The sequence below is a fragment of the Alligator sinensis genome, unplaced genomic scaffold, assembly GCF_000455745.1.
Source record: "Alligator sinensis unplaced genomic scaffold, ASM45574v1 scaffold76_1, whole genome shotgun sequence".
Taxonomy (NCBI): Eukaryota; Metazoa; Chordata; order Crocodylia; family Alligatoridae; genus Alligator; species Alligator sinensis.
Window position 1 is genome coordinate 1,410,937 of NW_005841865.1, and position 26,485 is coordinate 1,437,421.

The 26,485-nt window shown below is 49.4% G+C and overlaps 1 protein-coding gene across 2 annotated transcripts; it reads right to left on the minus strand.

Annotated features, from left to right (window-relative positions):
* Window positions 1–8: 8 nt before the first annotated feature.
* Window positions 9–21,022, minus strand: EMILIN3 (elastin microfibril interfacer 3). Of its 2 annotated transcripts, XM_025191277.1 has the most exons (5): window positions 20,653–20,736; window positions 20,253–20,366; window positions 15,059–15,181; window positions 6,173–6,420; window positions 9–3,913 (listed from the first exon to the last, which is right to left on the minus strand). In XM_025191277.1, the coding sequence occupies exons 4-5, from the start codon at window positions 6,336–6,338 to the stop codon at window positions 2,019–2,021; spliced, it is 2,061 nt and encodes a 686-aa protein (XP_025047062.1). In that variant the 5' UTR covers window positions 6,339–6,420; window positions 15,059–15,181; window positions 20,253–20,366; window positions 20,653–20,736; the 3' UTR covers window positions 9–2,018. The 2 variants fall into 2 exon arrangements, with proteins under 2 accessions (XP_025047062.1, XP_006016778.1); XM_006016716.3 differs by lacking the exon at window positions 20,253–20,366 and having other exon boundaries at window positions 20,653–21,022.
* Between the last annotated feature and the right edge of the window lie 5,463 nt (window positions 21,023–26,485).

Here is a 26,485-nt window from a genome sequence, read left to right on the forward strand (position 1 = left end):
CAAGGGGGCAGAAAGGTGAGTGGGAGCAATGCAGAAAGGTCAGGAGTGAAAGCTCAAGAGCATTTTGGGGGTGGGTGAGAGGGAAGCAGAACTGATGCAGGGCCAGTATGAAAGGGTAAATGACAGTTGCAGTAGGACAGATGGGAGAACAATGGCAGTTTTTCTTTCTCCTTAAAGTGCCAACATTGCTGGAATGGAGACTCCTATGTTTCCTCTTAATGCTTAATGGTGACAAGTCCCATCTTGGCCTAACCATAAATGATTTGCTTGCTGTGACTCAAAGTGCTAGTGGACTTCTGATTTGGAACATTGCAGTCCATACGGAGCAGGTGTCCTCTAGATAGTCCTGTGTGAACCGTATTTGAATGTTTTCCTTGCTCCCTGGGGACGTTCAGTGGGAGAGGAGCTTGCTCTTCGGATTGGAGTGCAGTCCTTGTTAGTGGCTGTTGCACATTTGCAAGGTAGAGGCCCCCGACATCTAGTAGTTTCCTTGCAGGCTGAGTCTCAGTTCCAGTCCCAGCTAAACCTTTTGGTGCTGTCAGGCAGTTGCTTGCCCACTTGGTGCCCCATCTGGTCCATCTGAACAACTGTGGAAACTGCAAAGACCTCCGAGACTGAGCTTGTAAAAGCAGTTAGAAGAGTCCTGTGTTCAAAGGTGCTATAAGCAACACCACTGTCTTTCCCTCCTAATTGGCACTAGGTAAAGGCATCCACTCTCTAGAGAAGTCACATGTCCAAGGTGCTTCAGGCAGCTGCGGTGCATGAACTGGATTGGATACTGACTGGCCTTCAGTCTGCACGATGATAGAATACCACAAACAAGCACACATTAATCAGTGAACAGGTAAATCCTATTCCCCAAAACCTACACTTCAGCACTGTGGGTAGTAAATGCCACTTGATGGACGAAGGAAATTTGTACACATCCCCTCTCCCCTTGAAAACCAGGTGCCAGGGCTGGGGGATCTAACAGCTTCTTGCCTTGGCTTTCCACCTTTGGAGGCCTAGGTGCAAACATGACCCAGGTAATGAGCCAGGGCTGTGCACTGTTTGCAATCTTTGCAAAGAATGCAGGCTTCTTAGCAGCCTTTGTTCCTGTTTAACTTAGGACTGGGAGAGCTGAGTAGAGAGCACTCACAAAATGTAGTAGAGTCCTAAAAGGTCTCCCCAGAAATGCTACATGTGGAACAGGTAGAAAGTTACAATGGCACACAGCCTCCAGCTTTATAGACCAAGCTCCGGAGCACAGCAAGTAAAATGAAGAAAGCTGCAATCAGGAATGAGGGGCAGAAGAGAATGGTGTATACAAGTTTGCCATTTTGATGCATGCACTCCTACAGGAGCTGGCAATGTCTTGTGTGCAGGGAGGGGCACTTTCTTACTCAAATAGATTAATTAGGTAGTTGAGCCCCCAAAGTCTGCTCAGCTGAAGAAAAGGGCACCTACTAAGTCAAAAGAGGGAATTGAATTCTTGGGAGGGGGGGAGGTGCGGTGCTAGAAAGCATTCTTTTAATAGCCAGACTTCTGGTGGTGGCATTGCTATTGGGGGTCCCCGGCTATCTCTGTGCTAGTGGGTAACATGCATGAACAGAGTTTCTCCAACCCGACCCACAAATACAGGTTTTTATCCTCCAGAAGCAAATCCACAAAAATGAAGCTGAAGCAGGGATCATCGTGAATCATCCTGGATTGCCATCATCCTGATGACCCTTCTTGGGTCATTGCTCTGGTAGTCAAACTAAAAACCACCCAGCTATGGACCGGCACCTTGCTACAATGTTAGTACAGATGCTGAGTGTCACAGAGCAGTACAGTAATTTCGAAGGGATAACGTGGGCTGGTACAATCTCACTTTTCTTAGGAAGAAAAATATATATGGAAGAAAAATGGGAGAAGGGATTGTAGCAGCTTTTAATTTATACTTTAATAATAGGGGAAAAAAAACATTGTCCCACTGGAGTCTGTGTGATATAAGTTAATTCTGTTCTTCAAGAAAAAAGATGGGGGTTTCAGTATAGCTAATGCTGCTTTCCCTCCGGAGTGCTTTCCAACTGGCTAATTTGTTCAGCCAGCTCAGTGACTTTGGCTTGGCAATCCAGCAAGTTGTCCTTCAGTACAGTTATTTCCTGAGAGTGTGCAGCCAAAGTCCCATTCATATGGTCCATGTAGCCCCAGAGGCTGCCTGTGTGTTTCTCCAGCTCATCCTTGATGATGTCCAGGCTGCTTGTCACAGAGCCCAGCCTGCCACACATGTTTTCTACCTGGGCCACACGGTTGTCAAACTGAACCATCTCCTTCTGCAGGTCATGCGCGACATTCTTGCAGTTGCTCAGGTCATTCACAATTCTGGTTTTGAGTCTCTCCAAGTCACCCTTGAGGTTCAGAACACGCCTGTTGCTGAAGAAGAGCTGCGAGCCTTGGTCGCTGACCTGCTCCTGGATGGAGTGGACCTCATCCTCAATCTTGCGCTCGTGGTCATCCAGTGAGGAGTTGACATGCAGCATCGTGTTGGAATACTGGGAGACAGAGTCCTTGAGTCCTGTCAGAGACTTGCTGACAGTGTTCAGGTTGATCTTGAGCAGGGTGATTTCACCCTGCAAGGATCCAGCTGCCTCTTCCTCAATCCGCCGCTGGATCTCCAGGATGGTGGCGTTCAGCTTGCGCAGGAGGTCATAGTTGCTGTCCATCCTGAGCAGCAGGTCCTGGTTCTTGCTCTGGCAGTCTTCAATTTCTGTCCGGAAAGTCTCCACATCTTTGGAAGAGGAGGTACAGCCCAGGGAGCAGGTGGTCTCCAGGCTGGTGAGCTGACTCTGCAGGACATCTAGTCTCTCATCTGTTTGCTTTCTCACATTAGTCAGCTCGCCCTCTAGCAGGGGCATCACGGATCCATCCATGCCAGCTGGAGCACTGATGTTGCTCAGCTCCCCCACAATGGTCATGAACCTGTCCTCCAAGATTCTCACTTTATCATCGAATGATGTCCTCATGCCATCCACTTCTGACACCACCATGCCCCTCACACTGTCCTCCAGTGTTGGGCAGCAGCTGCCCATCTCCCTTTCCGTGGCATTGAGCCTGGACTCCAGGTCCTCAAAGCGCCCTTCAAAGAGGTTCTCCAGGGTGATGGTGGAGAGCTCTCCATCCAGTTGTGAATGCAAGTTCTTTTGGGACTCGGAGATGCTGTGGAGGCCCTTCTCCAGGATGTTCATGCGCTCAGTGAGGTAGTTTAGGTTGCTGCAGCAGCTCTCAACCACGGTCAATCCTTGGATCTGGGTCTCCAGCTGGGAGATCTCCTTCTTAATCTCTAGTTCCTTGCCGTCCAGAGTCTGCTGCAGCCGCAGGTTGGCGGCTTTCTCCTCCTCGCATTGCTGCTGCACCTCCTGGATCCTGAAGTCACAGGTGCTCTGTATTTTGCCCAGCTTCTTCTCAAAGCCATCCAGCAGCTCCCCCCGCAAATGGCTCAGCCGGCTGTCGATGTACTCCTCCAGCATGTCGATGGAGGTGAGGGGCGAGGGCCTGGCTGACTCCAGCAGGTGCTTGATCTGTCCATCGTGGTCTAGAACCATGCCATGTACCTCATCCAGCAGGTTTGTCTTGGTTTTCAGGATGTCGCTCACCTCAGTCACTTTGCCCAAGATCTCCCCCACCGGTGGGTAGGTGGCGATGTCTGCTTTGTCTGCTACATCCGCGATCCCTTCTGGGATGACCCCAAAGCCCACTGTGGCGTCAGGCACACTTGGGCTGTTCATCAGGGACCCAATCATCTTACTGGTATCCTCCTGGATGGCCAGACGCAGGTGGTCCCCCAGGCCATTCACCATATTGTGCAGAGTGTCATAGGATTGTGAGAGGTGCCTCACTTCCTCCTCCAGCCGGTCCAGCCTGTCCCCAAAGATGCCAGGCATCTTCCTACCTGTGTGAGAGAAGAGACATGAGGTAGGGGGAGAAGAAAAGATGGGTTATTGTTGTTCTTTCAGCCTTGCTCCTACTTTAATTGTAACTTCCTTGTGGCCCTATTGCTTGCCCCACTAGGCAAACTAATATCTGAGTGCAATCACAATGGTCACGGGGCCATGCATCTGCAGGTGGCTGATAGGTAAACCTGGCATAACCAGGGGTTTCTGCTTCCCATATTAATTACAGTCTAAGAAGTGAAAAGTGGAACAGATTCTCTGTTTCCCTCAAGTGGCCAGGTTCAGCACATGCAGCCCCGTCCGACTTGCTGATGATGGTGAACGGCGCAGTATTTGGCACCAGTGGTAGCGGCCTCTAGTTACTACAAGTAGGTAGTAGGAGAGTTTTAATGGTACCCACAAGAATGGGAGTTTTCAGTTCTATGTGTATCTATATGTGTCACCAAAGGAACCAAGGATCCAGTAGCCAGATCCAACACTTGCTGAAGTGATTGGAAGAAACCCACAAACTTCACTGAGTTGTGGATCAGGCTTTTGCTTTCTAAGGTGGCATAGAATCAGGTACATGAAAGAGCAAGTTGTTTGACAGGAAGTTTGGTTTCTAGCAGCCTCCTCTAGGGCTCTTCCTCCTAGGGGAACCTATGTCATGAAGGGAGCCACTTCTTATCGAACTGTGCCTTCTCACAAGCACCCCTTCTCTGACACGTTCAGCAAAGCTTTCTCCCTGAACAGGCATGTCTAATGTGGCTGTGCAGTAGAATAGAACAATCCCCTGATTTACTGTCTGACAAGGAAACTGCTTGTAAAAATACACTTTTAGAAAGAGCAGTGGAGAGTCTGTTCAGGGCTAGCAACTTGAAAGGTAAGAGGTGGATCTGTGTGACTGGAGAGTAGTCTCCTGACCCTTTGAAAATCCACATGGCCTGCAGGGTATTTCCTGCCCTGGAGGGTGAATGCCAATGAGCACCTGTAAAATAAAGATGTTCCCTTCTTTCCAGATGGGAGGGATTTTTAAAGGGCCAGGAATGTACAGTATATTTCAAAATATGCTTCATTAGTTCCAGCTGCCTCTTCTGATGCAGTCTTCTGTGGCTGTCTGGCTGAAGACATGGTAGCATTTCAGAGCATACAATGGGAAGCTGCTTACTTTGTTTCCATTCTGCTCTGGATCTGGTGTCCTTTGTGATAATGATGAAAGGCAAGTGTTGTGAAGAGGGGCTCATGGTTACAGGTGTCTGGCTTGTGACCTCTCACAGACAGAGTGGGGTTATTCCTTTTGGGTCTGAGCTGGGTACATTCAATCCATTTTTGCTAAGGAAATTATTTGGCTCTTATATTTTAGAAGTGCTGAACCTGGGGTTTCAAAGGTGTGAGGAGCCCAGCTATTCCCCCCAGACCTGGTGAGGCAGTGCTTAGTGAGTTTAAATTTCAGGTCCTAGAAAATGGCAGGTGAATTGCAAGGTGGGAATATAAATGGGACTGAATTAGGTTCCTGTGCCTCAGACTGTGGGGTCTTCTACTGGAGTTTCCTAACCTCAAAGCTTCTGGCCTGCAAATGGTCCCTCCCATACTTCCGTCCCAGGCCCTTTCACATAACTGAGATTAGAATTGGGTGTTAACTTGTAGCTTTCTCTCCTGTGCTCTGCCTTTTCACCTTGGCCACTCCTTGGTTTTGCATATGTCCATGTACCACCAATGCCATGATGCCAGCATCACATTTGGCAAGTCCCTGTTGTCGACCCTTGAGTATTTCATGGGAGGCCACATTTAGATATCCACTTGTTGCAATGTAGTATACTGCTCCCACTCCCCCCCAGCTGACAGTATCCAGTGCATTGGCACTAAAATCTACTTTGCCCAGTGATTATTGGTGAATGCCACACAACCTTAGAATTTCTGTTCCCAAATGACCTGAGCTACAGGGCGTAAGGGTCCAAGCCCCAAAGGCTAAGCTCCAAGATTGCCCAACAACACTGGGCACAGATGCTTTGGCAGCTCTGGAAAATGAGGTCCTTTATCCTAAGCATGGGTAGCGTGTAGGTAACCACTGGCCATCATGCTGTATGGCATGGGTAGCTCAAGTGTGAGCTGGAAAGACCTTCTTTAGTGGGGAGAGAAGAGGTGCTTGCCCCAAAGCCCATTTGAGTCTTGCCCTGCCTTCTAAAGTGGCTAACAATGAGGCCAGCTATGTCACTGATTTTTGTCAAATTGACCTGGGTGTGTGAAATCAAAGCAAAGGCAGCTCCCCAGTGACTCACCGTAGTAGCTTTTCTTTGGTCCTGGAAATTGGTCTTGGTGGATTTTTGGATGAGGAGGAATTCTGGGGCCTGGAAACAGCTTCTGACTGGGAGGCAGCTTAGGGCTAGGGTGTTGGGGCAATAAGCCTGGTTGGTCAGTGGGGCTGTCATGGCAGCCTTCTCCCATGAACCCAGGGCAGCACCTCCATGCCAGCTCTGTCACTGTCTTGTAGCCGATTTTGTACCTGGGTCTGAAGAAGGTGCGGTACCTTGTTGGAGACAGGGAAGGAAGGGAGAGCAGGGTTAGGAGCTTAAATCTAGACTTGGAGCAACTGGTCACAGAGGGAGTAGTCCGAAGCAGCCACCAGTTCCATCTTTTGAAATCCTCTGTAAAAACATGTTGGACATGATAATTATTTATCTTTGTTGGAGTTTCTGTTCCTGGACTGCTCTGGCTCCCTCTTCTCATCATCCCATTGTTATGCATTTGTCTCTGGGCATGAACACAATACAAACAATACCGTGCTTTGTTCAGGGATTATTCATTGACTTAGTTGTATTCTGGTGGAGCCAACAGGCCTCAGACAAATGTGGAGCCCAGCGTTCCAAGTCATGTACAAACAGAAGAGACAGAAGTCTTTCCCCCAACAAGTCTTCAACCTAGACAGATGAGATAGTTACAGGAGGAAACAGAGATGGGAAAAAGGGAGAACGTACAGGCGGAGGGATGGTTTATACAATTTTCTTTTCTTTTCACTATGGCATTCTCATTGATTTTAAAAGACTATTAACAGAATTGTAGTATTATTGGCTGCAGCTAGTGCTGTAGCAACTAGAAGCCACGCAAGACAGAGTCCTCAGTATAGTAGGTGCTATACAAATGCACCCTCGGTGGCAGCTATAGGATGGTTCAAATATCCTTTAAACAGATGCTCATTCCTCTATATTCCAAAAAATGTCTCCACGATGGACTAATGTTAACATTAATCCAGCAATTTTTTTTCTTTACCGGGTAGAACGTCTGGCTGTATGCACTAGAGGGCAGCAGCACAACAGTTGTACTGCTCTAGCAGAAACTGTTCAAGTAGGACTGGTAGATGTGACAGCAACTATCCTCTGCATTTCTCTTGCCCCTTTCCATCCACGGGTCCCAAAGCATTTTACTAGCATTAGTGAACTGAGCTCTTCAACACAGCTGTGAGGCTAAGGGACCTATCCAAAGACAATCCCTCTCTGTGGGTCAGAGCTGCCATAGGCTAGAAACAGACATTGCATTTGTCATGCCTGTGCTGGTTCTGGAGCAAGAATATTCCAGGACTGGGATGCAGACACATCACTCTTCTAATCTGGTTTTAGTAAGCAGCTGAATGCATTGCTGCTTTTCTGATTCACTGATGCAATCCCAAAATAATTGTACACACATACTTTGCAATATCCCTGTTATTACCTCTTACCTGGGGAACTTTTTTTGTAAGGATTTATCCTAGGACAACAGACATGGATGTTTATACAATTGTACCTTGTCCCAGTATAACATGGATTATGCTGGGATAAATGTGATGTCCATTGTTGCCACAGTACTTTGGAGATGCTCATTATTTGGAGATGATAATTATTAAACATCACATCAAGCTTTCTTTGTACGATATAAGCTGCTCACTTCCTGCACCCCCCTAGCCTCATCCCCACTCTGCTTTCCCTCCCCCTCTGCTGAATCAGTGGTATCACTGTCCGGGATTCCACAGGCGTTTGGGGAGGACTGGATTGCCCCTGCCATCCCCAACCTCAGTTCTAGCAGCATGCCAGGGATGCTGGACTAGCTAGGAGCATGGAACCAATCTGGATGAACTGACCCAAATCTCTGCTCCTGAAGACCAACTGAGCCAAAATCTTAGTAGAGTTGGTTGGAAAATGGAGTTTCTGCTGCTGAGGATATCCCAGTATTTGGAAATGTCCTTTTGTTCCAAATCAGGATGGAAAAAAAAAAAAAGAAAATGGAAATTCTGTAAGGTTTTGTTCCAGAAACACCAACATGTCTTTGTTGAACCCAGAATAATCCCTCACTTTCCTACAGCCCATTTCACTGGAGGATCTCAAAGTGCTTTACAGAGAAGGTCACTACCATCAGTGCTGGTACATGAGTGGGGTCTGGGAAGCACAAAGGGTCTGTCACTTGCCCAGGGGCACCCAGGAAGTTATAGCAAAGCTGGGAAGGGAACCTTTCAGAGGAGTTATCTCTGCTTGGTCATGCTAGTCAGATAAATGTCATGTGAGCTAAAATACTAAATATTTAAAAGTTTGATGTTGCAATAGAATATTAAACACCATATTCATGTCAAGGCAGGAGAGACCAAATGAAATGTCAAAATGAAATGCTCCATTCCCTTTGGAATCCTTTCACATTATTTCCACAGAAAACATCCATAGCATCAATGATTTCTCATGGAACAGCTGAATCCCAATTGCGACAAAATAACATTTTTGGGCAGAAATGTGTGATGGGTTCTGACTGGTTTTTAGCTGGTGCCCTCGAAACTTCCATCCCACCAGCCACACAACAGCAAGGCACAGGATATGTGGTATTTAGGTGCCAGGGCCAAAGGAAATCTTCCACAGGTGAACACCTTGGGTTGTTCTAATATGAGTGTGGACATGCACTGCTACAAGAGAAACCAATACACCTAGATAAACTGGGGTTAAGCAATGAGCTGGTACGTCTGTCCACAGACACACAGGCACATCTACATTTGTCTTCATGAGTGAAATGCAAACATGCCCTTGTCTGCAGACAGGTGGCTGCATACAGGTATTGATATGTTCACACGTAGAGCTCTGCACCTTCTCCAGAGGATTAAAGACACAGAGCTACTGGAAGAGGGTTGCTATAGCTCAGCTGCTTCCATTGCGTGTGAAGGGAACACAGGGTTGTTTTGTTTCTAATCCATTCAGGGATACTCTGGGAAGGGTTTGATAAGAGGTCAGTCTCTTCACCTTCTCCATGGAAGCTCACGCGATGCCGGAAGCTGCCCTGTGCTGCCGTTTGTTTGCTATTTGGTTGGAAACACAAGTGAGAAAAGAAGAGCAAGTGTTGGAAAAACCAACTTTATTACTCCTCCCACCAGAAGGCTCCAAGTTACTATGGTATTTTTTTATAGAGCATAGAAACCTGCCCGGAAATATCATGGTGAGCAGTAAAAGGCAGACTGCCGAGCCGAGCCACAACATTGGCACACGCCACTACCTCAGCTCTCCCCAGAAACCTGGGCTGCAGCTTGATGCTTTCTTTTGCTTGGCAGACAGCTGGGTTGTAAATGGAACAAGAGCTCTTGCTGGAGAAGGGGTGAGCGAGGCGTTAGGCACGTGGGGTGCTGCCTTCCATGCCGTGCTGCCCTCCGGCACCACAGGCAATGAGGAACGTGCAGCACTTGTGCAAATGAGACAGCCCCCCAGCTCTCTGAGTGTCAACAACAGGAAGTATTTATTGCAGCTGGATAAACATTTGCCAATGGCCCCTGTGCCTGGAAAAACTATGTCTCTCTAGCATGCAGCGTTCCAAGCCGTGTAAAAAGTTCAGCTGGCAGGTTCAGCTTCACTCTGACACTGGCCTGATTTCAGCTCCAAGGTTTAGATGAAAGGCAAGGATGAGGTGGGACAGGGAAGGAGGAGCACCAGCCTGGTACCACCCCCCTCCCCCCAACAAGTGGGGACTAGTCTGAAGGGGTGGGTACAGTAGGTGCACATCTGGCCTCTGCTGAAAAGCACTGGAACAGCTCAGCTCTGTGTCCTAGTTCCTGGGCTGGTGAAGCTCCTTTTGGTGAAGCAGACTTTGACTCCCATGTTGGTGGCCAGAGTGGTGGTGTGCACAGTGGTGGACGCCTGGAATTTTGCACTCCACACAATGAGATGCGAACGCCCACAAACCTCAGGTGCTTGAGCGTGAGCTGTCTAATGAGGGGAGCATATAAAGAGCAGGGGTAGGGTACACTCTGCCTCCCTATTGGATGAATCAGGAAGGGGCATTAGAGACCCTGCTGGGCTGTTAAGTAGCACTGATTCATGCTCAGCTCATATGGAATGGACTGGGGGTCTGAGTCCTACCCCAGCTCATGCGGATGTGGTGTAGGCCTACGTAGCTACAGCATTCAGCCTGTGACAACTGTCAGATTCCAACAGCGTTTGTAGGGAAGGGAGTTAGCAGGGTGCAAAAGGAATATGAGAGTTTTCCTGCTTTTTGCTGGGGTTCATTCATCACTCTCTCACCAAACTGTTGCTGCTAGCAAAGGCTGGGAGTCCAAGCTCCAGGGTTCTGCATTAGTTCTGCTGCTTGCTGCCCACCATGCAAGGCCACATTTCCATGACAGCTAGGTCCCCAACAGGCACCCAGTATAAAGAGCTCTTGTGAAAGACCCTCTAAGACCTGGTTTCACTAGTGATGAGCACATGCAGCTCCCACTGGCTTCACTGGGTGATGGGGAGAGCTCTGCCCCTCTGAAAATTAGACTTTTCACTTCTCCATGCCTCAGTTTGCCCTATTAATGAAAGGGGATGACAACTCTGCTTTGCATCCCTCAGGGCAAGGCCAGGCCTCACAAATGTTTGTAGGGGCCTCTGGATCCTTGGGTGCAGGTGGTAGAGAAGCACAAGTCATACGGTTCTATGGTGGTGTCATATGGTCATACGGTTCATATGGAGCTGTTTGAAGCACTGACATTTTTCACTAAAAGCCTCTGCTTGCCACAAAAAATGGATTTTTGGTTACTCCCTCTCCCCCCTCTTTCCTTATGTCTGGCACACAGAGTATCTTAATTTGCACATGCTGCCACACTGCCTCACACCTCTAGGCTAGTAGCCTCATGTCCCAGAAGAGCCAAACCATTCCTGAAAAGAGATGGCAGATCTGTGAGGAAGGACCCCTGCCTCATGGACACTAATGCCAGGCAGGGAGACTGGCTCCCTCAGTGGGAGCAGAGGCGCTCAGGGCAGGGCATGGAAAACCTGCAGTCAGGATTCTCTTACCATCCCAGAGGGGAGGTTTCTTCCTGACCACAGACAGACAATGGCTGTCCTTTGTCTTGAACCATGAGGGTTTATAATTTATCTTACTGAATGCATCTGTGATGGATCCTACCAGTCATGAACATACTAATCTTTTTCTGTGTCGTACTAAGTTCTGGACTGTGATGCTGTCCTGTAGCAAGGAGTCCCATGGGTTGGTTATGCTTGTAGAGAAAAGTATGTCCTTGGTTGGTTGGTTTTTGGTGTGCTGCCTTTCAGTTTTACTCATGGCCCTCCATGCTGTAAGAATGGGTAACTAGGACTCTTTTGAGAGAGGTAGTTAGCTGTGTTAGTCTGAAGTCAAGCAGAAGGCAAGGTAAAGATGCACCTTATAAACTAACTAAATCAGAGATTCATAAGCTTCTGAGAGTCAGAGCTCACTTCATCTTTGCATGTCCTTTCATAGCATCTGATGAAAGAGAGAGAGAGAGAGAGGAGTCCATGAAGAGTGGTTGCTCCTTAAGGATGCAATCCTTGAAGCACAAGGGAAGTCCATCCCAGCCTGAAGGAAAGGTAGCAAAAGGGTTGGGAGATCCCTGTGGCTAAATAGGGGACTCCTGGGCCTCTTGTATCTGAAAAGAGAAGCCTACAAAGATTGGAAGTCAGGTAACATCACCAAGGAGGATTATTCGGCACTGGTCCCACCTGTAGGGAGCAAACTAGGAAAGCCAAGGCCAAAACTGAACTCATATTGGCTACGGGAATCAATGGCAACAAAAAGTCCTTCTTCAGATACATGGTTGTTGGAAGAAAAACAGGGACAACATTTGACCCCTGCTAAACCAAATGGGGCAGCTGACAACGGCAACCAGGAAAAAGCTAATGTCCTTAACGACTATTTTGCATCAGTCTTGCACCAGCCCAAGGGGATCACCCTGCCTAACAAGATGCAGAATTGCAATACGGCAAACACATACTCATCAGTAGTGAAGGCCTCGTGAAGGGACACCTTGGGAGGCTAGACACCCACAAATCAGTTGGTCTGGAGGGAATGCATCCGAGAGTGCTAAAAGAACTGGCTGACATCATAGTGTGGCCATTGGCAAGGATATTTGAGAACTCATGGCACTCAGGTAAGGTTCCTGAGGATTGGAAGAGGGCCAATGTGGTGCCCATTTTCAAGAAAGGAAGGAAAGAAGATCCAGAGAACTAAAGGCTAATCAGTTTGACCTCAATCCCTGTAAAGATATTGGAAAAAATCATCAAAGAAACCATTAACAACAGGCTAATGGAATACAATATCCTGAAGGATAGCCAACATGGCTTCATTGTGGATAGGTCTTGCCTGATGAACCTCATTTCCTTCTACGACCAGGTGACACATCGCCTGGACAAAGGAGTGGTGGTTGACATCATCTACTTGGACTTCAAAAAAGCGTTTGACTTGGTCTCCCATTAAGTCCTCATGGTTAAATTGGTGAACTGTGGCCTTGACAACCTCACGGTCCAATGTCTTGGGAACTGGCTCCATGGTCAGACCCAGAAAGTGATAGTCAATGGAACCATGTCAACATGGTGCATAGTGACCAGTGTGTCCCCCAGGGCTCCAGACTCAGACCAGTACTTTTTAACATATTTATAAATGATCTGGACTCAGGTATCAGAAGCGGACTGGCTAAATTTGCTGATGACACCAAACTATGGGGAAGTGTGGTCATGCTAGAGGATAGGCTGGCGATTTAGGCCAACATGGATAGGCTTGCAAGGTGGGTGGACCAAAACCTGATGGCACTGAACATGGAGAAATGCAAGGTGCTCTACCTCAGGGGGGAAAAAAATCCACATCACACCTATAGGCTCGGCAGTGCTAGACTCACTAGCACCATGACCGAAAGGGACTTGGGGGTCATGACTGACCACAAGATGAATATGAGCCACTAAGGCGATGCCACAGCCAGCAAAGCAAACAAAACCCTGGCTTGTATCTATCAATGCATCTCAAGCAAAACCCAGGAAGTCATCCTTCCGCTGTACTCGGCCTTGGTGAGGCCATAGAGTACTTCACTCAGTTCTGGGCTCCGCACTTTAAGAAGGATGTGAAGAAGCTTGAGAAAGTCCAGAGGAGAGCCACACGGATGATCAGAGGTCAAGAGAACAAGTCTTATGAGGAGAGGCTGAGAGACATGGGACTCTTCAGCCTGTAAAAGCAAAGGCTCAGGTGGGGCTTGGTGGCGGCCTATAAATATATTAGGGGTGTGCACCAGGAACTGGGAGAATGTCTGTTCACCATGACACCCCAAGGGAAGACAAGGACTAATGGTCACAAACTCCAGGAAGATCGTTTTAGACTGGACATAAGGAAAAACTTCTTTACTGTCCAAGTTCCCAAAGTCTGGAACAGTAAAAGCAAAGGCTCAGGTGGGGCTTGGTGGCGGCCTATAAATATATTAGGGGTGTGCACCAGGAACTGGGAGAATGTCTGTTCACCATGACACCCCAAGGGAAGACAAGGACTAATGGTCACAAACTCCAGGAAGATCGTTTTAGACTGGACATAAGGAAAAACTTCTTTACTGTCCAAGTTCCCAAAGTCTGGAACAGACCCTCCAGAAGTGGTGGTACCTACTTTGGATGCCTTTAAACACATTTGGATGCTTATCTTGCTGGGATCACTTGACCCTAGCAGACTTCCTGTCCCTCGGGGGTGGGGAGCTGGACCCGATGATCTTGCGAGGTCCCTTCCAGCCTGAATGTCTATGAATCTGTGAAATCTATGACGTGAGCTCTGGCTCACGGAAGCTTATGCATCTTTGATTCAATAAGTCTATAAGGTGCATCTCTACCCTGTCTTCTACCTAGGAGTGTTGCTTACCCTTTCTGCCCTTCCAACTCGGACATGTCTCCTTGCTTCTCTCTAAATAAAACCTTCTCTCCCCATTCAGATGTCTCTCTCCCCTCTAACCTTTTCATTGCCTGACTCTACACTCCCTCCTACTACTGCTCCATCTCTGACCAGAAATGAGCACCACAGTCATGCTTCTGTTCATGGCTCCGCTACGGATGTACTGTGTGGTCTTGGGCAAGTCACTCTCCTTCCCTGAGCCACAGGACCTCACCTGTGAAACGGGTTCCCATACTCCAAAGGAAAGTGCAGTATGAGTGGCAAAGGATCTTTTGCTCGCTAGATTATTGTCAGGGAACACGTGAAACTGGGAGTTCTGGGAGTTGAACTCTGAGGACTAGATCCAGAGCTAGACTTCCCCAAAGTTCAAGGGGGCTGGGAATTGAGGACCCAGGTTGGGCCTGTCTCCACCCTCCACCCATATTTGCTGCCGTCCATGCCACAGCAGGAACAGAAATTCAGTGCAGGTTGGCCTGCTCCTGACTCCTGTGTTACTTTGTACTGTTGGTAGCAGAAGAGTACATTGAAGTCCTGGCTGAGATCAGAGCGTTCCTGTGCTACGTGCTGTGCAGACACAGAGACAGTTTCCATCCCAAAGAGCTAACAGTCCAAACTGACTAGACAGGCAAAGGATGGGCAAGAAGACAGAGGCCCCAAGAGGCGGCCTGACTTGCCCAAGTTCAGATAGCAAATTAGTGGCAGCGCCAGGGGTACAGCCCTGATCTCTTGAGACTGAAGCTGCTATCCCATCAGCTGGGCCATGCCTCTTCTGGTGTTTCATTGAGGCAAACCTATGGATTCCCTGCTGTTACTGTAAGTAGGAACCCAGGTAAGCCTCATCCAGACACGGTGCAGGCAGCCCAGCTCTGGGACAGCGACAGGAAAACTACATGCTTGCACTGCAGTGCGAGTATGTCTCACATGAGGGCAGATGCTTCTCCCAGCTGAGTCTCCAAGACCCCACCATCTCCCCAAGGTCACAAGCATGACTATATCCCAAGGATACTCACAGGACTTTCCCTGGGCACTTAGGCCCCCAGCTGCACTTGTGATACTCCGCCTTCACGTAGCTTTCGGCCCCATCCTGCAGGGCACATGTCACGTTCCTCTGTACCACATATGCGCAGTAACTCCTACAGTGGGAATAACAGACCACAGTCAGGAGGGAGCAGCAAGGAATCCTCTGCTGGGGGTGGAGGGGAGCACTGCGACCAACCCCCATAGAAGGGAGTGGCACAAAAGACCCGTCCAGTCCAGGATTTACCTGCAACTGGCTAATGCCTGCGCCTGAGGTCTCCTATAGGGTTAGGCAGCTAGAGGGCTCCCTCAGTCTGCTCGTTCACTTGGAATAATTAATTAACCAACACCACTGACCTGGAAAAGTCACAGCAAGAGAGCTCAGACTGGAGCCCCCCGCCCCCATGAGCCCCACATCCAACTGTATGCTGGAGTCTGTAGGAAGGAATGGGAAGAGCTGAAAGTGGCGTGGACTTTTTTTTTGCATTGGTGAATCTGAGGCATGCCTCTGAGCACTGCTGTGCAGGCATGGTCCCTGCACTGCCCCTTGCTGCATCAGGATGCACTTAAAGCAGAAGGAGGAGCTGTGCTGTGCAGTAAGGAGTGAGGTGTTGGGTTCCAAGGTATCAGGAGCTCCTTCAAGAGAGGTCCTGAGTCCAGATACCCTTAGCTACATTACCCATCTCTGCAATGTGTGGCCATCCATAAGGCATGGAGCTGGCCCCTGTGGATGGGGCCGCTCAGATGCTTGATGAGGATAAGCACCCAGAAGCCCTGCTCCTCAGAACAACCATGTGCAGAAGTCTCCCGTGTCTAGGGCTGCCAGGATTGCACCATGGACACCTGAGTGCCTTTGCTCTGGCTCTCTCAGGAGGTCAGCTCACATGGTCTCCAGAGCTCTCTAGGTTTGGCTGGGTATAAACCCAGGCTATACTTTGAGGCTGCTGCTTCTCAGTCTGGCTGTGACTCAGCAGGGAGAAAAAGTAGCAGGGAAAAATCAGCCCAAGATTTCCCCTCCCGTGAGGGGCTCCAGGCTGCGGTTGGGTCTGATGAATTGGGGCCGGTTTTCCCGATGCTAATATAATTCCTTCTGGGACTTCCCCTCCCTTCAGCTGTAACAACCCCAGAAACCACAGAAGGGAGGTGCTGCTGCTGCTAGTGCCAGCCCTGTCAAGCCTCAGGAAACAGAAGGGCTAACGCTTCTCTATTGTGGAGGGGCACAGTGTTTCCCTGCCGGCGAGTGAATGGCTTTGGGACTCAGATCTACATTCTTCTCTACATGGACATGGGTGCATCTAACATCTCTGCTTAGGGTTACAACAGAGATCGAACACTCCAGGTTCTGCTCTCAACCCAGAGCTCAGTGACGCTGCAAGACCTCAACCCAGCCTTCTGCATGTGCTTACAGTCTAGGGAGGGAGCTCTGGTTGCAGGATGCATGCACACAGTCTGCTTCTCCATACACCCAGCTCTCTACCTGTCCACAAGTGCTGATGATGGTCTCCCCCCTCCCACAGGACCCTTCCTGGCTGGTGGCTGCCCCTTTGTCCTCAGTCACTAGGCTCCTCTTGCCTGCAAGCCTGCATTGAGATGGGCTGCACAGACTCCATGCAACTGCTTTGTATTTTTGCTAGAGTCCATCTCATGCAGGGCACAGAAATCCAGTGCAGGCTGCCCTGCTCCTGCCTCCAGCTAGCAGTCTTCTAATCTATCTTGATGTGTAGGCAAAATTGATCCATGTTCCTTCCCTCCAGCCTCTCAAAAGTCTTTGGCTTCAGCAGGGCCATTGACTCCCTGCTTTACCTGTGGCAGGTTAGGGTGTTATGGCTTGTGTTTTTCAGGGTCGATTGTGTAGCTTTGCTAGTAGGTTAGACAATGGATTGGTATAGGATGGTTTGGATAGAGATGATCCTGCCTCTGGTGGGGGAGGTTGGGCTAGATGACGTTTGGAGGTCCCTTCCAGCTCTACTTTTCTATGATTCTATGATAGGATTTGAGAACATACTTAAATCACCGAGTGGTCCCACCTGCACTGCAAGACTGAACCACACTGGAGCTTCAGATGGGACAACTGTTTTGTAACCAGCTCCTTCCCTCTGGTAGTTCTTATGGTGTAGACAGGGTCTTAGCAAAATTTAAGCTGGTTTTGCACTTGTTTTCCAGACCCTGAGAAAACAAGGCCATTAGCTGGGGCCTCTTCACCTGCTCTATCTGTATCTCCCTTATGGGGAATAGCCCCACCCCTAATTAGTAGCTTGCCTGAGTGGTAAAACCCTGGGCACCTTGCAGTTGCCAGTGGCTGAAGCAAATGAGCCCTGGGCTGTGTCACTTGGTGCCAGTGGGACAGTTGATGTGCCCAGCAGGACAGTTCTGCCCTGTCATGTTCTTTCTTTTCCAGTGGCAAAATGCTGCCAAGTCACAGTTCATTTTCTGTGATCGCTCAGCCTCTGATCCATGTGGGAGCCCAGTTGGCAGGGTGGAGTAGCACATGCAATAGGATCAAGCTGGGCACTTGTGGATTGAGGTCAGGAAAGGAAGGCAAAGCAGGGAGGATGCAGGTGTAGTGCTAGGGACAGTTGGAAGCTGGGGCGATTTTAGTACCATGCAGGGAGGCAGGGAGAACCAGATGGGCCATGCTGCCCATAGGGGCAGAGACAACAGAGAATTTCAGAGGAGGATTAAGGGGACAGCAACACAGCAGATGGCTCTGGAGGCGCAGAGAAGGCTGCAGGGATAAAGCCAAAGGTTGAGATGGCTGCAGTGAGTCTATGGGAAAAAGCAGATGGGGCTCAGTGAATTCATGGGGGTAGGAAACAGCACTGTGATGTAAGAAGGTCGTGTTGTCTGATGCTAAACCACAAACTAGGAATGGCTCTGGTTGTCCAAGCATCCCCCGTCTAGGACAGAGGCAGCAAGGAGGTGCAGCATCACAGACTTCACCTCTAGGAGATCATTCTAGTTTGGTCACAAAGGAAGCAAGTTGGGGTTCTCAGTCTAATTCTTAAGGTGCGGTTGTCCAGTCATCCCATGTTGCGCCATTGCTTAGGCACAGGTGGCAGGGTCTGCTCATGAGAGGAGCAGAGCTAATACAGCAAAGGATAGCCTCCCTGGGGTTGAGGTGTTCTGGGAGGGTGCCAGATCTAGAATAACAATGGGAGCCTGTCAGGAATGAGGAGCATTAATTAGAGAAGTGGGTATGTGTGTATATCCTGCCCAGACCTGCTTGCATCATGTTTGGCTACATTCAGCATTATCAGCCTCCTCTCCATACAAAAGAGCTGAAGTATCCTGATTTGGTTTCCCATGGAGCATTCTCTCTGCTCCCTCATAAATGGAGGAAAAAAGATAATCCAGCTTTCCCACTCACTGGACTGAGGCTGAGCTTTCTCTCCCTGTTATTCCAACTTTCATGGGTTTGGCTGAGACAGTATCTCAGTGGTTCTCAACCACTAGGTTGAGAGACCAGGGTGCCACAAGATCTTTTGAAGGGTGCTGCAAGCTGTGAGGAACTAAGCAGATAAATTCAGGCCAGACTTCTGCCCTGCCCCTCTGCAAGGAGGCAAGCGCTTTAATAAATTAGTTTTTTTAATGGGGTGCTGCTCAGTTCACACAAGTTATGGCGGTGTGCCTCGAGTCGAGTAAGGGGGGCCTTGAGTCTAAAAAGCTTGAGAACTGCTGCCAGTAAGGGGTGCCTTGAGTCTAAAAAGCTTGAGAACTGCTGCAGTAGCTGGGCATGTTGGAGCGGAAAGAAGGAGGGGCAGAGCTGGGCTGAGGGCATGACTGTAGAGAAGCTGTGATCTACTAGTACTTCCCAGCCCATCTGCCAAGCAGCCCCAGCTAGCTACAGTGCCAGACCAGCCAGAGCAAGGGAAAGCATCTTCATTCCCCCACTGTCACCCACTGGAAGGCTGGAGCACTGGGTGAAGGGTGGAATTCCAGGGGAGGGTAGTAATGAGTTAGCACAGGAGCCTGGCCCATCCTGCCATGGGGGAGGAGGAAGATATTTGGAAGCAGTGGCTGCCAATGGTGGCAGCAGCTAATGGGGCAGAAGGAGGTAAACACTATGAGAAGGAGGGAACATGGGAGGGCCCGGTGAGAGGATGGAGTGAAGCACTGCGGGGGGGAAGGGCGGGGAACACATCAAACTGAAGAGCATCCCCTAGGCAGTGCAAGTCCCAGAGGAGCCACTAGCATTGGTCTCAGGGCGACCACTCTTTAAAGCAGGGGTGGGCAAAATGGGGCCCGTGGGCCGGATGTGGCCCACCGGGCCATTCTATTTGTCCCGCAGGGCCCCTTGAAAATTTGAAAATGAATACTGTATTTATCTGCCCCTGGCTGCTTGTCATGCGGCCCTTGATGGCTTGCCAAAACTCAGTAAGTGGCCCTCTGCCCAAAATAATTCCCCTCTCCTGCTTTAAAGGCTATGGTTACCTTTAAAATCAATCCAATCAGCCCTGCACAGGACTTAAATTGACCCAATAAATAGCATCTGGGACCCAACAAGAGGCCAGGGAAAGCAGGGCTGCATGTTTCAAGAGCGCAGCTGCCCCAGGCCAGATGAGGAGGGGTCTCTGCTCCATCACCACACGGTCTCTGCAAGCACTGGCAACTTCCCACCAGGGACAACCATTCTGACCCAACCCTACCAGTGCTCTCTGGTGCCCCCTCTGTGTGCCCTGAAGAGCCCTTTGATTCTTCATCCCCATCTCTAACTGGTCACTCCCCCACACACTATCCCCTCGAGAAACAAGCTCCTCCAACCTGTCTAGGAGGCTCCATCCCCCTGAAGCCCCAGGATGTGCTGCCTGGTTCTATCTAACCACAGGGACAAATTCTGCTTGGGGTGGCACTGGTAGGAATCCAGTCAGTCATTAAGCTTTGCACAGGGCTGCTCCAGCCTAGAAGCCAGCTCCTCTTCTCAGTTGGAAGAAAGGCAGTGCTTGAATTTACCATCAATTTTTAGCCACGATGTCCTTGCAAACTCCTTGCAATGCCTTATTAACAAAGCCAGCAAGCAAGGCAGGTAGAGATGGTAGCCACCCTCCTCAGAACCACAACCAGCCAGGTAAAAAGTGAGCGGACTGGCTGACTTCTTCCAGAGAGACCCCTTCCCTTTTGTCCCCACCTGTGGCTAAGTGGTGTCCAGCCGCAGCTGCTGTTTGAGCCCTGTGCAGCTGGAAAACTTACAGGTGCTTGGCCACCTCGTGCTGGCACTGCCACTGCCACTATTTATTGCCCCCATCATCCCTCATAGTTCTTCCTAGAGCGGCCTGGAGCCAAAGGCTGGCCCCTCTGCTGCAGCTGCAAGAAAGAAAGTGAGTTACCTCTTTCCAGCCCCTTTTCCAGAAGCTCATTCCAGATTTTTTTTTTAAACCCAATTTAATCTGCTGCTCTGGGCTGGGCCAAGGGGCCCTGGCACCAAACCCCAAAGTAGTGCAGCTGCTCCCCCAGAGCTACACTTCCAGGGGCAAGTCTCTGCCCCAGCCTCACCCCCCCCCCCCGCGAGACCCGATCCCTCGTGGCAGGGCTCGGCGGTGGCTCCGCATCCCCGATCGCCTGGAAGGAGAGACCCGAAGCAGCGACTTACTTGTGTCTGCCCATGGGCTTGCCCGGGCTGAGCTGCGGGCTGGATCCGGAGGTGTAGAGGTTGTATCGGCTGCTGTAGGGCACGGGGGGCGGGTGGTGGTAGAAAGTCCCTTTGGCATCGGCCAGAGCGATCAGCGTCCCCAGGCAGAGGGAGCGGAGCAGAGCCCCGCACAGGGGTGTCCCGGCCGCGGCGCTCGTCCTGCTCATGTTCCCCGGCCCCGGCGCGGGGCTGCAGCCGCCGGGCGACCTCGCTCCTCCGGCCGCGGAGACCTGCGGGCTCCGCGCTCGCTCGCTCGCTCGCTTTTGTAGCCTCCTTGCACTTCCCCTCTGCCGTCTCCGCACCAGCCCCGGCTCCGCTAGGGCAGGGGAAAGGCGGGTCCAGCTCCCTGCATTAGCATAATACTACAGCCATCTCCTCCTCCTCCTCCTCCTGCCCTTTGAAATGCTCGCCCGTCAATCAGACAGCAGCCCCCCGCCGGCAGCGCCGAGCCCGAGCTTAGCGGAGAAAGGAGAGAAACAAAAGCAAGGAGGAGAGAGAGATGCCGAGGGTGAGGGAGAGCAGGGCTGGAGGGGAGGGTGTCCCAAGCCAGGGTCACTTTTACCCTCTTTTTTGCAACAGGCCCCTGGAAGGCTCCGGCCCCTGCCAGCTGGGTCCTGCCACCCCTGCCAGGGGGGCAGGTGCTGGGGGCAGTCCACAGGCTCTAACAAAAGTCACCTGAGGTCTGAGGGGACGTCCCCTCACCTTGGCAGGGGATGGAGAGCCTGAGCACCAGTTTTGATGGGCAGCCAGGCTCCTCTGACCCAGGTGGTAAAGGGCATCTGCTCTTCCTGGGCATTTAGGAAACTCTCCCAGGGTAGGGAGAGAGGAGAAAGAAAGAGAGAGATGTGTAAAACAACTGAGCTTTCAGTTACAAGGCTTTCTTCCCCCTCCCTTGTAGAGATGCCAATACAACAGGTGCATCCTAGGCACTCTGCTGGTGTGTGGCCACAGTGTGCCTAGGTAGCTTATGCTGGATCTGTGTTGCTCCTGATTTCCATGGCTATGGCTGGCACATTCCTGTTGGTTGCATGGGGGCCAGGGTGGACACAACAATCCCAATGCCTGGACAGTGGCAGTTGGCACCAACCTGGACACTGTATTGTTAAAAAGAGGCACCAGAACTGAGAAACTAATTGGGTCGGAGAGAGTCCATGGTGTTTGGTTTGGTCAGGTGGTTTAGTGTCCTTTGTAAAGGTTCGTGAATGCCCTAGTGAGGAGAATGATGTGCGGAAACAGCCAGCTAAAGTCTGCTGCAGCTGAAAGGGAAGGGATGATCCAAGTTCTCTCGGGACCAGCAGACCTCATGCACCCAAATGCATTGCCCCGTGGTGCACTACTACTGGTGGTGCGTACTCCTGTGGGGCGCCACTGTCCCATTCTCTGTCCTATACATTGTTGTGTTTAGCAGCGATACATATTCATGTCACCAGCCCATTGTGTTCCTTGTGGCCACTGCCCTCAGGTGAGACTTGCCACTGACTGTAGTCTTATCTTCCTGGGACCCCTTCTGCACTCCAAGATCATTGTCCATTACTGTATGATTCAGTACAATACATGAAAATGCCTGTCACTTGTAGCATCCCTGCATCTTGACACTATGGCTGTATAGTCAGGCCAGGGAACTGTCTGGTGGGTGGCTATGAAAGGAAAGTGGGTGTGGAGGGAGAAGAACCACTTTCCCACTTCCATAGAAATGCTTTCTCCAAAGTCTGTCAGTCCAGAGGCCAAGTATGGGTCCTGGCTGGACAACAACACTCCTGCTGTCCAGCAGAGGTCACTCCATCTCACCGGAAAGGTGAACTGATTCCAAACCCAGCAAGGAGGATGCAGTAGCCCCAAACAAATAGGGCCAAGGCTGTGTCACACCTTGCCCACTGCCTGTGGGAGACTTACACAAGCTAGTATTCCCCCACCGCTGATTTCTCCCTTGGCATCCCTCAATGCCTGAGGGTAGTGGCCACGCGCTCAGACAGGTGAAGAGAAACAACAAAAAAGTGAGTTCCATTTGTTTTCCATGGACAAGCGAGAAGCAGCTTAGCAGCACCAGAGGGGAAAGGATCCAGGCTCTGAGACACTGTGTGGGCACAAATAAATTACATATCTGGGCAAAAGGAGCCTTCTATTAGATCAAAAATTGATGCAAACATATTGGCGGGCAAAGAAAATCTTCCAGTGGCCATAGAAAGGTAAGGCAGGAACACAACAGAGGAGGAGAGTCACATAACAAACAGTGTGCCCATTTGAATGGCTAGTTCTTCCCACTGCATGCTGTGCCACGTGGCTTCAGTGTTAAGCAGTTTTTATCCCTGAAGTGGGTGTTTCCTGCACAGTGCACTTCATGATAAATGAAGGGATTCCCCAATGGTTGGTAGGTCTGTCTGTTTAATTTCTAAGCCTCTTTGAGCTCTTGTAGGAGGGAGGATTTGTACAAATTCTGTACAAACAAGAGGAAAGATGTCATGGTGAGCTGGCTAAGCACTCCAGTGCCAACGCTAAGAATTAGATTTGTTTTCATGGCCCAAACACTTCTTCCCTGTCCATGTGTATTTGATACAGCCATGAAGAACAGCAGACTCCACCTGTGCCCAAGACTGTCTGATTTTGTTTTCTTGGAGAAGGAGCTTGGGACCCTGGAATTAAATCCTGTATCATAATGAGCATGGGCAGCAGGGCAGAGGTATGGGTGCTTCTGCTCAGGGTATGGACTGGATGATTGTTTTCTCATTAGGAGGACAGGAAGTTTATTTCTGAGCAGGCTTCAAGCCTGTGTGCCTTTCTTGATACGGGTTGCCAAGAGTTTTCAGGTACTATGACCAAGGAGTATGTAAATGGATGCACTGTCAGGATGAATTTGATTTAAATCAAATCAATTTAAATCATAATTAAAATCATGATTTAAATCACTGGTCAGGAAGCCTTGATTTAATCATTGTTTTCTACAAAAAGTGCATTTTTGTTGTTTGATATAACCTTAATACATATTATTCACAACTCAGAGAGAGATGTAGGTTTTGTTTTTAGAAGGTACACGCTACACATTTTAAAGCAATGATTTATTTTGGTATTTTTTTCAGATTAATTTTGCAGCTACATCAGAAAAATGAACTATGATTTGGTTATTTTATTTACCAAAGCTAACTGAAGCAGATACTTGTAAAGTCATTGGGAGGTGAACTATCTCCAGTTTGCTAGATTAATCATGGATATTTGTGGGATATTTTTGCTACTCTATATTAGAGGGACATCAAATGAGCGCTGCAGCCCTATGTTATTAGCATGGAGCTTTCTTCACTTTCTTCTAGATTTCTTCTCATCTTTGATTTCTTCTCTTTTTTATGGCCTGGCAAGCCTGCTGCCATGATAGGTTTTCTCTTCTACCATACCATTCCCTCACTAGAGCTCAAATCAATGGAGAGGCTATATTCAGAAATGTATCCCTCAAGACTTCTGGAATATTCTGCTCAAAATGTTTCTCTTTTGTTTCTACTGCCCCTCCCTCTTTGCATTTATCTCCAGACTCCTCCTCCTTGCCCAGATCTACTTCACCCCCAACAATCCTCTCTTCATTTAACTTCTTGAAACTTTGCACTTTTAGAGAGAGGTAAGGGCTTGACTGTGTATAAACACTTGCAGATAGACAATAGGGCTGATGGGTAGGTAATCAGGTTTGTTATTTCCCATCTCATAAGAGTCAATTGGACGTTTATCTTGCTGGGATCCTGTGACCCCAGCTGACTTCCTGCCCCTGGGGCAGGGGGCTGGACTTGATGATCTTCCAAGGTCCCTTCCAGCCCTAATGTCTATGAAGTCTATGAAATCTCCATATACTACTGTTACCAAGGATGTTATCTTTGGAGACACAAATCCACAATTTGAGAATTGAATCTAAGCATCACAGAAATGCTTAATGGGATCTTTAGACCGAGCACTGAGTCCCATTGGGTAGAGTGGTTTTCTTTAATCCATGGGCGACTGGTGCCTCCTGGCTCTGGGGTGGGGGCACCAGCTGCTGATTGCCGATGGGGGTGGTCCCCCAGTGGCTGATCGCTGTTGGCGGAAGTGCTGCTGGCAAACCGGAAGAGCTGCCAGTGCTTGCGGCCGATCGGTGACTGTGGGGGTGGGTCTTCCAGCAGCTGATCACCGACTGGTGGGGGGAGGTGGAATCCAGCTGCTTCCTGAGTGGGGGGCACCCACCAGCAATCCCCACTCCCTGGCCAATGAGGGACAATTTTAGGGGGGGCACATGCCCCCCCACTGCCCTCTGTAGGCGTCACCTATGCCTTAATCTTTACTAATCTATAGAGGAGCCCCTGGGAACCCCATAAGATTGGGCCCCTAATATAGTCCATGGCCTGTTGTGACCTATTTATAAAACTTTTCTAAAAAGGTTACATGAATATATTGTCTCAAATAGTATAAAATTAGAAGTTATAATCCCTATTCCATGGTGAGTTTAAGCTTTAATATATCTTAAAACTATCTGTATATAGGTTTATTTTTTAAAGTGTCTTAACAAAAAAATTCAATTAAATAAAAGAAATCTTTTTTTTTTTAAACATCATTTATTTTTATCCACCCTGCACACTACAGAGCAGGTCAGGGGTCTTCCCTGCATACTGTGAGATACATAGACTGAATAGACTCTCTCCCCTCTATCGAATAGGTGATCCAGAAGATGTCCTACTGGCTCTGCACAGGAAGGCTTCTCAATGACTTTATATTTTCACAGGTGCAGCACATGGATTCTCCTTCTCACCTGGTTTTCTGGCCTTGCTAGGTTTGGGTTCTTGCAGTGGGGGAATAGAAGAATGCTCCCTTCTAAGGGACCAGGTATGGTTTGTTCAAAGAAGGAGACTGGGGCAGGATGAGAAGCAGGAGTGTTAACCAACATAGCACAGAGATGCAGAAATGGTCAATCAATAAGCAAAGACCAGACCACTTCAATGTACCATGGTAAAGCAGGTTTACGGCAGGCTGCTGTTTCTCCCTCTTCACTCTCCGGAAGCAGGGCTATGGGAGCTGCCTACAGGCTAATTTCACAAGTGGCTGACACCAAACAGTGACTTGTTCTGCCTCACATGGTTTTTAATTAGCACTGGTATGGCCTCATCAGCTTGATAATTGCTCTGTTCATGGGTCAACAAGCCAGTGACTGAGCAGCCTCTGACCTCTGGTTCCCACCTGAATAAAAGCTTCTGCGTGTGCAGGGTGGGACAGTGCCTCAGTGCAAGTTAGTTTCTTAGTTTGGCCTATTGGCTTTTCTCGGGGACAGGAAACAACCTCAGGCCTGGGGCTTAGCATTTCTCTTCAGTGCTCCTCATTCCAAATCTAAACCAGCCTCTGTCCTTCTAGTTGTGGGCGCTTAAAGATTTTATGTAGTGCTTCACATTCTCACCCAATTGCACCCCCAGCCTGTCCAGGATCCCCATGCATTTTGTACTGAGCAGCAGCAGCCTCTGATGTTTAGCACCAGGCTCTCACATGGCTCAATCCATTCACCTTCCAGAAGACCAGCAATTGTTGCCCTATTCTTAGGCTCCCAGGTAGCTCTGTCAAGACCCTTGCTCTTGACAGACATGCCGAGCTGCTCTGTAACTCTGCTAATGCATTTCTATCTGGTCTGAGAGCCACATCCCATGCAGCTCCTCCTTGCTCACTGGCAACACATCCTGCTATTCCTGGTCCAGAGCTCCCACACAGCCCCTCAGGAGCATCCTCCACTGACCTATGATGCTCTTGCTTGGGGTCCCTCTTTCTTCTACCCAGATACTGCCAGTGGGGTTGTTTGTGATGG